The sequence below is a fragment of the Erpetoichthys calabaricus genome, chromosome 4, assembly GCF_900747795.2.
Source record: "Erpetoichthys calabaricus chromosome 4, fErpCal1.3, whole genome shotgun sequence".
In the NCBI taxonomy this organism is placed as follows: Eukaryota; Metazoa; Chordata; class Cladistia; order Polypteriformes; family Polypteridae; genus Erpetoichthys; species Erpetoichthys calabaricus.
The window spans coordinates 144,735,751-144,753,530 of record NC_041397.2 but is presented as its reverse complement, the minus strand read 5'-3'; the positions used below and the strand labels follow the sequence as shown (position 1 = coordinate 144,753,530).

General features: G+C 40.8%; 1 protein-coding gene across 3 annotated transcripts in view; it reads right to left on the bottom strand.

Moving 5' to 3' along the window:
- Positions 1-17,780, bottom strand: part of arl13b (ADP-ribosylation factor-like 13b) — a 326,110-nt gene that overhangs the window by 220,144 nt on the left and 88,186 nt on the right. Inside the window, exons 7-10 of one of the 3 annotated variants that reach the window (XR_007934833.1) lie at positions 11,691-11,964; positions 9,474-9,584; positions 9,018-9,086; positions 7,460-8,528 (exon numbers count right to left, since the gene is read on the bottom strand). Coding sequence is in view for 2 of the 3 variants with exons in the window: in XM_028799858.2 (XP_028655691.1) it covers positions 8,452-8,528; positions 9,018-9,086; positions 9,474-9,584; positions 11,691-11,964 (531 nt within the window). In the remaining variant the exon portion in view is untranslated. Of the gene's footprint in view, positions 1-3,937; positions 8,529-9,017; positions 9,087-9,473; positions 9,585-11,690; positions 11,965-17,780 lie in introns of those variants that run through there. The other 2 variants (XM_028799858.2, XM_028799859.2) reach the window with 2 other exon arrangements.

The window sequence follows — 17,780 nt, the reverse complement described above, 5'->3', positions numbered from 1 at the left end:
GAAAATTCTGTACGTGTGATGCTTAATATTCAGTTTATTCATCATAGGTTTAAAGTTGGTCATTAATATGCGAAATTAAAATGCAGTGTCTCTGCAGTCACTGAATAGCATTCTACTGTTCTTTTCCAGATAACAGTAAATCAAAGTTGTATTGCACAACATTTCAGTTGTTAACTAAAAAATGACTAGATTTTCTACTGTCAGGAAACATCTTCCTGTGCTTTTCAACTGTCTGTAGAATGTATTGTTTCTGCTCCTTATCAGTTGTTATCGCAGAGTTGTAATCCTAAATAAGTGCAATCCCTCTTTCGGCAAAGTCATTTACAACTCACAGTTCTCTGACACGATGCACAGCTGCTTGATAGTCTGGGCAACCATTCCATTCATCTGAACTAACCGAAAGATGGTCAGTTGGTAGCATCAAACTTTCAATCTGCTGCTTCGCAGACTGTGTAATAAAATTGTGTCTCCATTGGATGGCAGCTTATGACCACTAATATGAGCAGTTGGCTCACCAACCAGCCACACTGTAACTCTGGCTATGTGTCAAAAGTGCTGACAAACTTGCCGCCATGTAATTACTGAAAAGCAAACCAAACAAATGGTGTAAACAACATTTCAAATGCAAGCAAATTGGCAAGCAGACATAGAAAACATTGGCCCCAATAATATGTGTACAGTAAGTTTAAGTAATCAGTATAGAGGAGGTAAAATTAGGACACATTACCATAAAATAATTATAAACACTAGTACCGGTAGTTAAGAAACAACTTGCAAAAAGTTCACAAATTAAAAACTCACCCAATCACATTCAACAAGCAAATTACTCTAAAGAGAATTACTGTAATTGTTACAAAGAGTAAACAATAAAATGTAGGCAATAATGATAGAGAAGTAAAGTTGAAAGGATATTTAAAAAAATAAGCAAGAAGTATTATAATTTACCTGGTGTTAGTACAGTAGTAAAACCAACATCTGAAGTTGAAACAACACCAAAAGCTGGTGAACAGTTAACTAGTTCAAGCTGGATGTGACACCTCTAGATTTTTTCTTTTAAATCCATAAAATTTTATGGAAACAGACAGCAAGCACTGTGCAACTGAAAAAATAGTTGAGACTTTAAACGTTTTTAGTCATTTTTAAGTTCCATACTGTATATATATGTGTGTGTGTGTGTGTGTGTAGAATGTCACCATCATCAAAAGGCACATATTTAACTCATTTAAATAACTATAGAAATTAAACCATAGTTTCAGCAATAACTTAAATTTCTCCTTAATTTTCTTTAGACGAACATGAAAAGCAATAAATGAAGACTACAAATACAGCCCGATGCCTACTTATGTTCTGAAATTGCACCCCTCAAGAACGTATTTTTTGAGTCTTGTAACGTTGCTATAACACGACATTCTCAAATTGTGAATCTGAGGTCCTAAATACTTTGCTATCTCCGGTCTCAGTGTACAGGTTTGGCAGTGATGATTCCTCTCAGAGCAAAGGGGGTGGAGGGGTATCATTTACAACTTCACCTAGGGCAGCAAAAATCCTAGGACCAGCTCTGCGTAGGTACGTATGTATGGCATATCTCTTCATCCTAGCAAACCTTTCCACTGTCATGGGTCACGGGTCTAAAACAACAAAAACGCCCCCAAGCACCGAAAGAAGTCGCCACTCACCTTATCCCCTCTCCACGCACACTGTTGACAATCAGTGGTTCTACACCTACAGTCCTAGGGTCAACTCATTGTGGTTCTTTTCTCTGCCACGTGAACTCTCTGGGTTCCTGCACTCCTCTCTCCTCAGCTGCACAAAGTCTCTCATAACTCTCTCCAGCTCTATCTCTGCAATTCTCACACTGTCTTTCGGCACCCCCAGCTCCTCTTGTCGTCCCGAGGGCCTGCATCATCTCCTGCTGCTGGAAATACTGTACTGCCTCGTAGTCGCGATGCTTGTATTTAAAAAATCCACACTGCAGCGCGACCAGGACAGTGGCATTGCTATGTACAGTAGAAGGTGATGGATTAGATGGGAAGCTTCTAGATGTTTTGCTGTCAGACACCTACTGCTTTCATTAAAGACGGGACTTTTATTCGCTTGATATTCCCCAGTTTTATCTGAAATGTTATTAGAGATGTTGCAAAAAAATGTGCGACTTAAATCTCTGAAAGGAGCATTTGTAGACATGCCTTATTTCCATTTTTTTAATGTTTCATCACATTCACCACAGTCTGTTTCAAATCCACCATCACATTTTTATAACAGTCTACATATCCGAACACACTTCACTGCCTTTTGAATAGGATTGCCACCCATTCCTTGTTTTACGGAATCATTCTGAATTTGAAACTGACATGTTGCATTCCTTAACAAATCAATACAAAACGCAATTTGTTACATATTTTTATACAGGCCAGGGAGAGTATGAAAAAAAATCCCATAATACATCATATGCGTTGGCTAAATAAATAAGTCAAGGAGCAAAATGAGCTCTCTCTCCATGTGCATCACTTGGATCATGTATGTTGCCAGAACACCGACTGCGCAAGCCACTTTGCGCAAGTATAGCTTCTCCCTGCAAAATGAAGGCATTTACAGCATTATCACTTCAAATGCGAATGCTGTTACCCATGGCTTGAATCTGTTACAGGAGATGACTACGAGGCACATCGTAAAGTGGGTCGGGGAGCATTTTCTATTCCACATAGTGATGTACGTGATGTCAAGCAGCAAGCCACTGGAGAGATCAAGCACCCAGAGTCTGCACAATTCCTCATACCTCACTCAGCACTCGAAGCAAAAATGGTAGTGATGCATCATTGATATTTTGAATATGCTAATTTGATTAATATATAAAATATAATTCAGGCAGAACTACATATGCCCAAAATCATGGCTAGCATAGAGGCTAATAGAAGAAATAGCCATTTCATTTCTAATAATATAGTTATGTAATAAGATTGTAATTTACTACTTTTGCACAGCATGGAGCCTATTCCTCACAGTGTTCTGTCACTAATGAAGGCTTTAAGTCTGCTGGCAGTTTCAGCAGTAGTGCGAGCAGCATATCTCTCAGATGGACCAATCTGGTGTGTTGGTCCTGCACTGGTGTAGTCATGCAAGGGCAATCATACCTTGTACAGTAATTTGCCCTGCCAGTCTGCTGAAATCTTGCCTGCAGTCAGGATACAGCAGAGTGGCTTAATCCATAGTGCCTGACAATGCTTGAACAAGAAAAGCCTGCTTGCAGCACACTAATGGCCCTGTGTTTTGCTTCTGGCAACATCTGATGTTATTTGGAAGTCACAGAAAACACAGGTTACAGTAAGGCAAATGCTACAAATCCTAAGGCCTTTTTAAAGGTGACCTAATATGGCAATCATCCACCTGTACCCTGTTGGGTTTAATGGCACCTCATGAGCTTTTATGTCTTTGGCAAGTTGCAATGGCACACTGCACAAGCTGGATTGTTGGCCAGAGGACTAAAAACAAACTGACAGTTTTTACAAAAGTACATAATAACTGTTTTTCTCATTCAGAAAAAGTTGTGTTACTTTTTACAATGACATATTATGTGAACATACTGTACATACACACACAAAATTAAATTTTATAACAGCATCTACAAACCTACATAATCCAATTTGGGACTGAAAAGTGCTGGAGTCTTGGTCACAAAGCAGGCACCATCCATGGATGGGGTGATAGTCCACTGCAGGTCCACTCATGCACATACTCACAAGCAACCAATTTTAATTCACCAATCCACCTAATATTTTATGAAAACAATTTCTAAATATTCTCATAAATCAGGAGTCTATCTGAAATCAATTTAAAATATACAGTATATCAAAAGCATGTAAAAAGCTTTCAAAATCACAACATAATTCTGTTGCATAAGATATATTTTCTTTGAGATTAAAAGTGAACAGTGCACAAGTATTTTTCTTTAGGCTCTTTATTTAAATACAAATGAAGTATTGGAAAATGAAGTATAAATACTGATTGCAAACAGTAAAAAGAAAGCAAAGCTTCATTCATATAGTAGGTGTCAGCTGTGGATATAGGCCTGCAAATTCATGACCAAATATACAGATTCAAGTGGACTTTTCCACCACCATGTCTAATGTTCTGTGTGCTCTAGATAAGACCCTCTTTATTCATTTATTAACTTGGGAGATTTAAGTTTATTACAAGAGGAAACCTGAACACAGATGACCTGTCCAGTGGAGAGGTGTTAAACTAAATGATGTACTAACTTCTTTTTTGTTTCTAAGTTTACTTCCATTTAAAATTTAGATTTTTTCTAATTCCCAATCTTTCTTTTAAAAAAAAGACATGTATTTTTCAAGTCAAAGGTATTTTCTTTACAGTCATGGTATATATTAATTTCCCACATAAAAGTGTGATTTAAAGTGAAGCTTTTTTTATTTTAAAAATACAGCTTTCAATAGAACTTTATGAAACCCCGCGTCTATACCCCATAAGAAAAAAAGACTTAAAACTTTCACTAATTCTTGGTCCTATTTTCTTGGGGTAAAGATATGTTATTTGCTCATTTGCATGCTTGCAGTGGCCACAGGGTTAAGAAAATGCAACATTGAGCTCCCCTGCCATTTTACAATCTGTGTAGTTATCATCTATAGGCTATGAAGTGAGATGCATAGTGAGCAGCAACACAGTGAACACACAGGAGTATCATTGTGGCTACACATAACAATACATCTCAACAGAACTAATTACAATGCATTGTATTGTTAATAAAAGCCTTCTTTTTTTTTTTAAATTGACAAGACAATTTTACCATTTCATGTCTTGGGAACAAACGATCCAAAAACAAAAAAAAATCCTCAGAAAAAAAAGCAGATTGAAGTGCCATAAACCCATTATCGTTATTTAATGCAAGATAAGTCAGGCATACTGACAATACACTAATAAAAGAACTCAGTACAATGTTTTAACTGAGTAAATTAATTGATTCTTATGTCAATCAATCTGTAAATGCATGCAGACTCCATGTTGAACCTGGCACTGTGAGGCAGGAATAACAGCCCACTCTGCCCATGTTGAAACATTTGTACTGAACCTACTAAACTTCGACGCGACTACTTTAGTGAATTGGCCTTATAGTGGAGTTTGTTCCTGCCTTGTGTCCAATACATGCTGGGATTGGCTCCAGCTAGACTGTGACTCTGCCCTGCGAAGCTGGTTAGGAAGATGAATGAATGAATTTATGCAGGGCTTGAAACGGTGCAGTACACATCAATACCCTATAGTGGCTTTCTCCCACTCAAGCACTGGTCACCTGCCTATAATTTCTGATCACTTGCCTGTTAGGCAATCTCAATATTCTCTCTCATTGAAGTACATGCATGCTTTATCATTCTAACTGGAGAAGACGAAATCTTCCTTATAATGAAAGAATATAGGCGATCATGTGATTTTTTTTTTTTTTTTGGCAAAGACGTGAGCCTCACAGTCTCCTTTTAAAATGGCTGAATCTCACAACAATTGTTTGCATCTTTCCTTCTTAAAATGACATGAATATGCTGTTTGGCAATATGTGTTTAATTTCAAGACATGGATCAATACTTGACATTTTTGGCTTAGAAATGGATGTATTTGGTAGGTTTTGAGGCTTTTCTTTCACGTATGGACAGGGGGCTCCATACAGTCCTATTTTAAGTTGCAAGAACAAAAAAGTATTTTTAAAATTTTATAAAAAATACTTACTTTAGAACAGTTTTATGTGTCAAATTAATATACACCAGGATTGTGAAGCAATAACTTTGACCTGAAAAATACCAAAATTATCCTTCAAGACCATGTACAGGTGCTGGTCATAAAATTAGAATATCATGACAAAGTTGATTTATTTCAGTAATTCCATTCAAAGAGTGAAACTTGTATTTTAGATTCATTCATTACACACAGACTGATGTATTTCAAATGTTTATTTCTTTTAATGTTGATGATTATAACTGACAACTAATGAAAGTCCCAAATTCAGTATCTCGGAAAATTAGAATATTGTGAAAAGGTTCAATATTGAAGACACCTGGTGCCACACTCTAATCAGCTAATTAACTCAAAACACCTGCAAAAGCCTTTAAATGGTCTCTCAGTCTAGTTCTGTAGGCTACACAATCATGGGGAAGACTGCTGACTTGACAGTTGTCCAAAAGACGACCATTGACACCTTGCACAAGGAGGGCAAGACACAAAAGGTCATTGCTAAAGAGGCTGGCTCTTCACAGAGCTCTGTGTCCAAGCACATTAATAGAGAGGCGAAGGGAAGGACAAGATGTGGTAGAAAAAAGTGTACAAGTAATAGGGATAACCGCACCCTGGAGAGGATTGTGAAACAAAACCCATTCAAAAATGTGGGGGAGATTCACAAAGAGTGGACTGCAGCTGGAGTCAGTGCTTCAAGAACCACCACGCACAGACGTATGCAAGACATGGGTTTCAGCTGTCGCATTCCTTGTGTCAAGCCACTCTTGAACAAGAGATAGCGTCAGAAGCGTCTCGCCTTTGGACTGCTGCTGAGTGGTCCAAAGTTATGTTCTCTGATGAAAGTAAATTTTGCATTTCCTTTGGAAATCAAGCTCTCAGAGTCTGGAGGAAGAGAGGAGAGGCACAGAATCCACGTTGTGTGAGGTCCAGTGTAAAGTTTCCACAGTCAGTGATGGTTTGGGGTGCCATGTCATCTGCTGGTGTTGGTCCATTGTGTTTTCTGAGGTCCAAGGTCAATGCAGCCGTCTACCAGGAAGTTTTAGAGCACTTCATGCTTCCTGCTGCTGACGAACTTTATGGAGATGCAGATTTCATTTTCCAACAGGACCTGGGACCTGCACACAGTGCCAAAGCTACCAGTACCTGGTTTAAGGACCATGGTATCCCTGTTCTTGATTGGCCAGCAAACTCGCCTGACCGTAACCCCATAGAAAATCTATGGGGTATTGTGAAGAGGAAGATGCAATACGCCAGACCCAACAATTCAGAAGAGCTGAAGGCCACTATCAGAGCAACATGGACTTTCATAACACCTGAGCAGTGCCACAGACATCGACTCCATGCCACGCCGCATTGCTGCAGTAATCCAGGCCAAAGGAGCCCCAACTAAATATTGAGTGCTGTACATGCTCATACCTTTCAGTTGGCCAACATTTCTAAAAATCCTTTTTTTGCATTGGTCTTAATTGATATTCTAATTTTCCGAGATACTGAATTTGGGTCTTTCATTAGTTGTCAGTTATAATCATCAACATTAAAAGAAATAAACATTTGAAATACATCAGTAAGTGTGTAATCAATGAATCTAATATACAAGTTTCACTTTTTGAATGGAATTACTGAAATAAATCAACTTTGTCATGATATTCTAATTTTATGACCAGCACCTGTATATTCCACCTCTCTGCAATAACTGATTGTTACACCACTAGGTGTCTCTCTCTACCTCAAGACTGTCCATGAGGCCTTAATCAAAGTGAACTCTTTAATCTAAAGACATCTCTCTGTACTCCAACAGAATTATTTAGTGGTCATCGCAAGCAGGCAAAATAAATGCTCTGGCACAGCATCCACTACTCTGAAACGGCCATATTATCTGTTAAATAATTTTGTCAGTGTTTTACCATGAAAGGTGCCACACAAAAAAGACATTAACTGCTTTTGCTTATTCGCCATTTCAGTCCACCCAATATCCTGCCTCATAAATCCCATCTAGCAGCTCCTTAAGTTCAAGACTAGACTTTGGCAAATGTGCCCTTTTTGGCCTCACAATGAAATGTCACACAGCATTACCACCTGAGAAAGAAGCAGTAGTTTTGTTATGATAAAATAAGCTTAGAAATGAGTGTTTTTATGAAAAATATATATTTTACCGAACCCTAAGAGCATGATTTTGTTTTCTAAACACATTCTGACTGCACATTGTCATGAAGCATTTTTTGGCACATGGGTCACTAAATAAACTTGGAAACTCTCGCGTCTTGCCAGCCTCATGTATTCTTTTAGAAAGACACTTCCACAGTTGCAGATTTGCCTGAGGTTCAGCACAGAATGTACACAAAGGGCACCTGGATAGGCCACTATAGAGTACAGCAATCACTTAAATACTAAGATAACTAAGCTAAGGTCTGTGCTGTACCACCTGCATAAGCAACTAAGCAGAAAGAATGATGGCTGGCATGCCCATTTATTATGAAATTCTCACATCAGCCCTACCAAGTGTGCCAGCAAAGCCAGGAAGTGACTGTTTGCCAGTCCCAACTAATCCCTGACTTAAGAGTGTCATGTGCAAGTGCTTGTGCCTTGACTGCTTGGCCGCCCCTCACGGCAGAAGAAGCACTGATCCTGAAGAGTACATCTTCACTCATGCCTGTTTGAGCTGAGGCAGTGGCATGGCTCTTATCTCACTGGCTTTGTAGCCAACTATTGAAGCACTGCTTATGATATTACATCATGCGCATCACTGTTTGGTCTTTGCCTGATGGAAACTGGAGGAAGGGGCTTTCCATAAAAATCTGTTGGGAGAAAAAATAGAAACAAATTAGATATCTTGCATGAAAACATTTAGGAAAAAGACTAGTGGAAGCTGGAGCCAAACGTCCTGGCATTAGTAAAGGCAGATGAGAAACGGCTAGTGAGGAGAGAGGCATAGAGAGTATCAGAACTCTAGTCCACCATTATATAGTGATCCTTCGCCTCCTGAGCATTAAAGGCAGACATACTAGATAGACTGCAACACATGTTCTTGGGTTCAAATTCTTTTGTGATGGTGTTCACCTTTGTGGAGAGGACCTGCCTGAAAAAGAACCCACGTGAAATGCACCTTTCGTTTTTGGTGCTTTGATGCACACTATGCAGCTGTACACACAACATATGACATGGAATGGGATGACTGGACGACACACAATTTGTGAGCATCAAGCACAGGGTTAGTAATTTTGCAAAAGACAGACAAATGACAGAGTGAAATCAATTGTGTGTTAAACACCAGCAAGTTCAATTACCAGAGTGTCTTGTGTCCCCAAGTGGTTCAAGTTTAGGAAGTCTAGTTACTTTTGGGGTGGCCCAGCCAACTAAAACAACAAATAAGAACATGTCAAACATAAATACCACTGCCTTTTATATCTTACCAGAAAATGTTTCAAAAAGTTTTTTTCTTTTTTTTTTAATTCTTTAAGCAATATAGGATACTTCCGACAGGGGCGGAGTGGCCATCACTGAGGCATTCATTTAAAAAAATTCGGGAAGTCAGGCAGATGCCCCATCTGGAACAGCAGTGGTGGCACCCAGATGAGCTCTTATGTAGTTAGTTAATATACAGCATCTAGCTAAAATCGTTCAGTTCATTTTGTGCCCCTCTGACGGATTCAAGACATTATGATTTAAGAGTTTGATGAAGATTACTAATCAATACTTATCTACTGTCCACCTCCCTCTCTACACTAAGCTTCTTCACTCACCAGGGGGTGCTGGCGGAGCTGGGCTTTCAGGAACAGCCTCATCTGTGCTGACTGGTTCTATCCTGTGCTTCCTCTTCAGACACAATTTCTTAGTCTTCTTTTTTGTTTGCTCTGTGAAAAAAACATATAAATATACATTTGCATATCATTCATTCTTATCTAAATTACTGGAATTCTTTTCTCAGTGAATTTCCTAAATAAAACATGAACAGTGTATAACAAGATTAAAATGCATTTGTGTGGATAACTGCTGATCACAATGGCATATAAAAGTAAGACTGAGTTGTTTTGTGTTGCTCTGTGATTCAAGAATCATCACAGTCTAACTTCCTCAACATGGCACCACCGTCAAAGATGCAATATTTTTACAAGGGAGAATGTGTGCATGTATACGTTCCATGATAGAATGGTGCCTTGTTTTGGTCTGGGCGTGCCGTATTCTTTGTTGTGTGTAACAGGTTCTAGCTCTGCCTCTATCTTTATCTGATCTGGCATAAAGCAGATACCAATCCTAGATCCAGTTAGGTCCATAAATATTTGGGCAGAAACAACTTTTTTCTAATTTTGGTTCTGTACATTACCACAATGAATTTTAAATGAAACAACTCAGTGGGGTGAACAAAACGATTTCATAAAAATGTGAGGCAACTAAAGCATTTTTTTAACACAATCCCTTCATTTCAGGGGCTCAAAAGTAATTGGACAAATTAAATAACTGGAAATAAAATGTTCATTTCTAATACTTGGTTGAAAACCCTTTGCTGGCAATGAAAGCCTGAAGTCTTGAACTGATGGACATCACCAGATGCTGGGTTTCATCCTTTTTAATACTCTGCCAGGCCTTTACTGAAGTGGCTTTCAGTTGCTGTTTGTTTGTGGGCCTCTCTGTCTGAAGTTTAGTCTTCAACAATTGAAATGCATGCTCAATTGGGTTAAGATCAGGTGACTGACTTGACCATTCAAGAATTTTCCACTTCTTTGCTTTAATAAACTCCTGGGTTGTTTTGGCTGTATGTTTTGGGTCATTGTCCATCTATATCGTGAAACACCGCCCAATCAATTTGACTGCATTTAGCTGGATTTGAGCAGACAGTATGTCTCTGAACACCTCAGAATTCATTCGGCTGCTTCTGTCCTGTGTCACATCATCAATAAACACTAGTGTCCCAGTGCCACCAGCAGACATGCACGCCCAAGCCATCACACTGCCTCCACCGTGTTTTACAGATGATGTGGTATGCTTTGGATATTGAGCTGTTCCACGCCTTCTCCATACTTTTTTCTTGCTATCATTCTGATAGAGGTTGATCTTGATTTCATCTGTCCAAAGAATGTTTTTCCAGAACTGTGCTGGCTTTTTTAGATGTTCTTTAGCAAAGTCCAATCTAGCCTTTCTATTCTTGAGGCTTATGAGTGGCTTGCACCTTGCAGTGCATCCTCTGTATTTACTTTCATGCAGTCTTCTCTTTATGGTAGACTTGGATATCGATACGCCTACCCCTTGGAGACTGTTGATCACTTGGTTGGCTGTTGTGAAGGGGTTTCTCTTCACCATGGAAATGATTCTGCGATCATCCACCACTGTTGTCTTCCGTGGACGTCCAGGTCTTTTTGCGTTGCTGAGTTCACCAGTGCTTGCTTTCTTTCTCAGGATGTACCAAACTGTAGATTTTGCCACTCGTAATATTGTAGCAATTTCTCGGATGGGTTTTTTCTGTTTACGCAGCTTAAGGATGGCTTCTCTTACCTGCATGGAGAGCTCCTTTGACTGCATGTTGTCTGTTCACAGCAAAATCTTCCACCTGCAAGCACCACACCTCAAATCAACTCCAGACCTTTTATCTGCTTAATTGATAACGACGGACTTACCCACACCTGCCCATGAAATAGCCTTTGAGTCAATTGTCCAATTACTTTTGAGCCCCTGAAATGTGTTAAAAAAATGCTTTAGTTGCCTCACATTTTTATGCAATCGTTTTGTTCACCCCACTGAATTAAAGCTGAAAGTCTGCACTGTCTCAACTGTATCTGAGTTGTTTCATTTAAAGTTCATTGTGGTAATGTACAGAACCAAAATTAGAAAAAAGTTCTCTCTGTCCAAATATTTATGGACCTAACTGTAAATGTCAGTACCATCAGCAGGATGTCTAAGAGTTGTTGTTGCTAAATTATGCAGTGTGAAATCCTTGAAAGCCACGTTAAAACATGTTTCTTCACCTGAGCCCACACTGTCTGGCGTCTGGCGTTCGCAACCCTCCTCTTCATCCCCCTCTTCGCCCTCGTCTTCCCGCTCAAGCTGCTGCTTTAGTGCTGTTGCATATGTCTGAACCATGCTACTGGTGCTTCCTCGTGGACTTTGTTCCTCGAGAGGATGATTTGTGGCCTCCATTTTTCTAACATTCTGGGTTGATGCTGCAGGGTTTGCACTTTTGTCTTCTACTTCAGTCTCAGATTTCCTCTTAGGGTTGTCTTTTCCCAGTTTTTGTTCATTCTAAAAATATATAAATGTTGTTTGTTTAAATATAAATATTTCAGTACTGTACTAAAACTATTATAGTCAGTAACAGCTAATATTGGTTTATGACTTACAAAGGGAATGTATGCCCAGTTAATGCATGTGTCTTTGCATAGTGCTTATTTGTCTTTAAAAGTTAACTTGCACTTTGTAGATTGTGTGCCCCAGGACTTTAAACTGCTTGGTCCTGGAGACAAAGGAGAAACAGTGGGTCTATAAGGTAGCTCCTTGAAACCTAATCCTATAAAATTAAGAATCCTGTGAGGATCAAGTCAAAAGTCAGAAACAGTAGACAGCGTGGTTTAATGTATATGGTTATTGGATTGTAAAACACAGAACTTTCAGTTCACTTCTTAATTATGACTCACTTTGTAACCCTGACTGAGTCACCTAATCCCTCAGTGCTCAAGTAGAAATACACAGAAACAAATCAACCCTTGTTTTAGTACAAAAACATTCACAAATCATATCAGCTAAATAAATCCATGTAAATGAAACCATGAATAAGGCATACAGATGGAATGAGTGCAGACCTTAAGCAAAGGACCAGGGCTCAAAGCGGACTCTCTGGTCCTCCCAAAGTTTGTTGATCTAAATCCTGTGTGATAGACGGCCGGCAGCTCAATCCGGCCGGGACGTCCCTGAACGAGAAGAATGGAGGAAGGCAGCCTTTTCAGGACACTGCCTCCCCCGGGACACTAGGTGGCAGCTCCCCTGGATGGTAGCTGTACCCCGGATTCCCTCAGGGCATCCTGGGACATGGAGTCCGTTTCCTCAGCCCTGTTGGGTACCGTAGGTGCTGCCAGGGGGAGCTCATAAAGAACCTGGGGACTCCTACTTTTCTTATAACCCGGAAGAACTTTGGAGTCACGAGGACGGAAGCCAACAGTACTTCCGGGCTACTTGAAGACGGATGATGTGGCGTTTGACCCGGAAGAAGAGAAGGAACACTTCTGGGTCAAGGACTATTTAAAGGACTGGTACAGACCCAGCAAAGAGAGCCGGAGTTGGGTGGTAGAGTGACGGAGCTGCTGGGAGGAGAGGAGGATTATTGTTATTGATTTATTGTATTATTATTATTGAGTATTGGAGAATTGTGGCGAGTATGGTGTTTTGTGCATTTTATTTGAAGAAAATATTAAAAATTCTTCTTGGTGCTTATAAGTGTGTGTCCTGGTCATCTGTCTGGTGGGTTTCACGGGGCAACAGCGACCCCTAGTCTCCACACCTGCAATTAATCGAAAACAAAATTATACAGGGACGGCAGCAAAAACAATTTATAAAGACCTGGATAATCTTCAAAAGTGGACACACACTTGAAAAATGTACATAATGTAGCAAGCGCAAAGAGCTATACACAAGCAAAAAGAAGATTAATTGTAAATACAAGATGGAGGATTGCTGTCTTACAGGAAAGCATGAGGATCTAAGTGAACTGGCACAAACATGAGAAGAATGTGAAAGTCCACATACACAGGAACTCCAGACAGAACTCAGTCCTAGGGGGCTGGAACTTTGCAGCAGCAGCACTAACTAATACTTCATCACACCACCCACAATTAAGAAGTCATAATCTTAAAAAGTTGGTTAAAATGAAGAAAGCAGAATCTACATACACTGTATTATGAAATCACATTTCTTGAGACTAAAATAAAGTGACCACACTGAGCATCCCTCTCCGTTTTCCTCTGAAAATAGTTATAGAGAATTCAGGCAGTAAGCTGCTCCAAGTCACTTGAATAAACAAATCATTTCTAAGAAGCAACAGGCCTCACATTTGAGAAATACTTCAATACTAAATCCCTGAAGACAATCTGGCTCCCTGTGGAACAGAGCTGCCTTGGCCTGGATTAAAAAATGTGAGAGACAACAACAGGGTGTTGAAGCCTTTAGGTTTACCAAATTAAATCAGAAAATTTAAATTCTATACATGTCTGGCCCTTCAATACACATGAACACAATGGAAATGTATGTGTGACCCGATTACTCAGATTAAGTATCTACAGATTTTGCCCCTAAACAAACAACTAAATCTGAACCTTTTTGTTTGAAGTTTGTGATCGGTTCCAACTACATTAAGCTGTAGCAGCAGACAGATCAGGAAATGCTGATTTTTGTGGAATGAAAATAAGTAGCAACTTAGAGAAATAATCTTCCTTGAGAAAATGTGAAGTTTTGTTGGGATTTGAAGAGCAAAAGAAAAATATTACCTCAAAAATGATTTTCATTAATTTTGACTAAAAAGGTGATTTACTAAATACCCTACACACAGGTTTAATGTAGGTTTTTACTGATTCCAACTTCTTAAATAACTTGCCTCTTCAGCTACTTGTGCATTCAATATAGTCAAGCAATTGGAACTATCATCTTCAAAAGGTATGTTCATTTATACATTTACTGTCTTTTAGGATGGTAAATCAGAGTTGTATTCAGTATCCTACACAATTGTATATATTTAATAATGTATGACCCAATTGTGTACTACAATGGATTCTTCTTAAGAGCAGTTACAAAAATAATACCATTCGCCACTAACCATTAAAACTGACCACTTATGCTACTTTTAAATACTTTAAACAAAACTCAACCTATAAACTAGGCCAATTCAAATGGCGTCAGAGGTGGAGATGTGCATGGGAAAATATCTCTAAGTACATGGCGCTGCTGATGGGACGGCTGTGAATTTCAGTGAGAGACTGGTTACACTTGTGCCGGAATATTGAACGAAGGGCTGAATATGATGCAACCGGTCATCAAAACAAAAGGTAGGTATGCAAACCATTTGAAATTCCTCTACCCATCATATAGGTCCCTTGTTATGAAGATATCTTTGCCCCATAAAATTCAGTTGTCCCTAATGATTTCATGCAGGCACACTAAGGTGTGATTGTCACAGATCTACTTGTTTTTGCGTATCTTTGCATGCTGTTTCTCTTTTGATTTAATGCATACTCCATGCAAAAAGCTGGCTTGTCCATCAGTAAACATGGACGAGCAGATGCCTGCCTGATGTTTCGTCATACACAGCGATGTGATAAAGTCTATGTTTTAAGGTTGCAAGTGTATTACTGTCGCTTTACTGGGCTGCTCTGTGATTGATGGTGGGTAGTAAACTTTGTTAAAATGGTATTGAAAAATGCCACTTTTTTAGTTGTCAGTTCAGTCGGTTTGGCATTTGCACAATATTTTCTGTTACCAATAAATTCTTCAACTGGAGCTCATCAACAAAGAAACATAGAAAATGATTTATTCAAAATAATAATCTATATATATAATTAACTAAGCCAGAAGACAAGTAGCCAACCATGGAAAGCACGCCGGAAGGGGCGTGGATTCACTAAACCGCCGACAAGTAAGACGCCAATGGCGCACGCAGGAAGGAGCCACGCCCACCAACTCTTAGACCATTGGATACGACGAAAGAATCACAGAGCCACGCCCACCAACTCAGACGCGACGCCAAGGGAAACATGCCGTCATTTCTGTTTGTCTGTGCCACAGTACACTTGCAGCTCTGAGCCACGTTGACTTTTCATTAGTCAACCTCAGTGGAACCTTGGTTCACACAGAGGCAGCACCAGAGAGAGACAGGCACACACAGGCAGCGCGATAGAGAGAGCCGCGCACACACAGGCAGCGCCAGAGAGACAGAGGGGCGCGCACACACACACACACACACACACACACACACACACAGAGAGGCAACGCCAGAGAGAGACAGAGGCACACACAGGCAGCGCAATAGAGAGCCGCGCAATCCTTTAAAACTGAAGTTAAAACACAATGAAGGAAGCAGTCTTTAAAAACCAATAAGCCCTGTGCCTCTTTTTCATTAGCGTCTCACCTGCTTCAGGCCCTGCAACAGTCGAGACGCTCTCTCTGCAGCTGACCTTCTCTGTGCCTGACTCCACTACTGTCAGTCGCCTGATTAAAAATGGCCTTTTGAAGGGGAGATATGGACCCGCTATACCACAGGAACACATTGCCTTCGAGCCTGCTCTCGCTCACTGTAACGTACTGGCTTGCTCTCTCTCTCTCTCCTCACTCGCTCACACACTACACAGGGGAGAAATGCCCGAAGCAGAGAGACAGAGGGGGTGGGGGCTCGTGTGCTGCTGAGAGAGAGAGAGGGCTCCCGTGCTTCTGAGAGACAGAGGGGGCTCACGTGCTGCTGAGAGAGAGAGAGAGAGGGGGGGGGGGGGGGGGAGGCTTGCGTGCTGCTGAGAGAGAGAGGTGGGGGAGGTGGGGAGGCTCTCGTGCTGCTGAGAGGGAGAGGGAGGGGCTGGGGAGGCTCGCGTGCTGCTGAGAGAGAGGGGGGGCTGGGAGGCTGCGTGCTGCTGAGAGAGAGAGAAGGGGGGCTGGGGAGGCTCGGGTGCTGCTGAGAGAGGGGGAGGGGGCTCGCGTGCTGCTGAGAGAGGGGGAGGGGGCTCGCGTGCTGCTGAGAGAGAGAGAGGGGGGGGCTGGGGAGGCTCACGTGCTGCTGAGAGAGGGGGAGAGAGGAAGAGGGGGCTCGCGTACTGCTGAGAGGAGGGGGGGCTGGGGAGGCTCGCGTGCTGCTGAGAGAGAGAGAGCCTGCGCATGCACTGCACATGCCATGCAGCTGAGCAGGGAGCCTGGGTGTTTATGTCAGTGTTATTCAATGTTTTTACTATTACACTGTGCATTCTATGGTGTAATAATTAACTATATTTGTACTTAAAAATTTAAAAAAAAATATATTTACATACACTTCGTATGGTCTGGAATGGATTAATTGTATTTACATGCAATCCTATGGGGGAAATTGCTTCGGTTCACGACCAAATCGGTTTACGACCAGAGGTTTGGAATGAATTATGGTTGTGAACCGAGGTTCCACTGTATATTGAGTCTAGAAAACATGATCAGCAAGTCTTTGATAGGCTGCAACAAAATGATGAAAGTACGGGCACATTTTTTTCTCACAAGCTGGGTGGGTGTTAGTTAGTTAGTTACTCGAAGGATTTCAAGATTTAATATTCACAAGCGGTAACACTGCAAAAGCAGCCCAAACCAGAAAAGACTGCTGGCAAAAAGTGGCTGACAAATTAAACGCGTGTGCATTGTACTTACTGAAAGCGGCGTTACGGATTTTGCAAATGTTCATTTTTTCCCTCTGCTTAAAAAACATTAAAAAAGTGGCGTGATTATGCGGCGTATACTACGCCGCGGGTTGGTATGCAGCGTGTAAAACAGTTTGTCGCGGATAATTTGCCTTTTACTTTAACACGAAGACAATTTCCTGTTAGATTTGCCTTTGCGATGACAATTGATAAGGCACAGGGCCAAACTTTCAAAAAGATGTGCATGTATCTGCCAAAACCAGTTTTCAGTCACGGACAGTTATATGTTGCTCTCTCCAGAGTTCCATCTTTTCGTTCACTTACTGGTATGCCTGCAGGAACACGTGCAGCGAGCGAGAGAGAGCGAGCAACACACACACGCATACAGGCGCGGGAGAGAGACAGCGCTGGATGCATAAGAATAATAATACTTCATTACATTGATATACCGGTGTTTTCAGTATTCAAAGCGCTATCCACACAGGGAGAAACCGGGAAGCGAACCCAAAATCTTCCACAGTCTCCTTACTGCAAAACAGCAGCACTACCATTGCGCTACAAGGCAGTTAAAGAATGCACCGGCCTCGATTTTGTTTTCACTTCTGTTTACAGCGATTGGATCGTAGCGTGCATTGTTGCAATGTTACTTTTCTTGGTGGCTTATTACATTACGGATATTTCACATGTTAATTTTTTTCCCTGTGCTTAAAA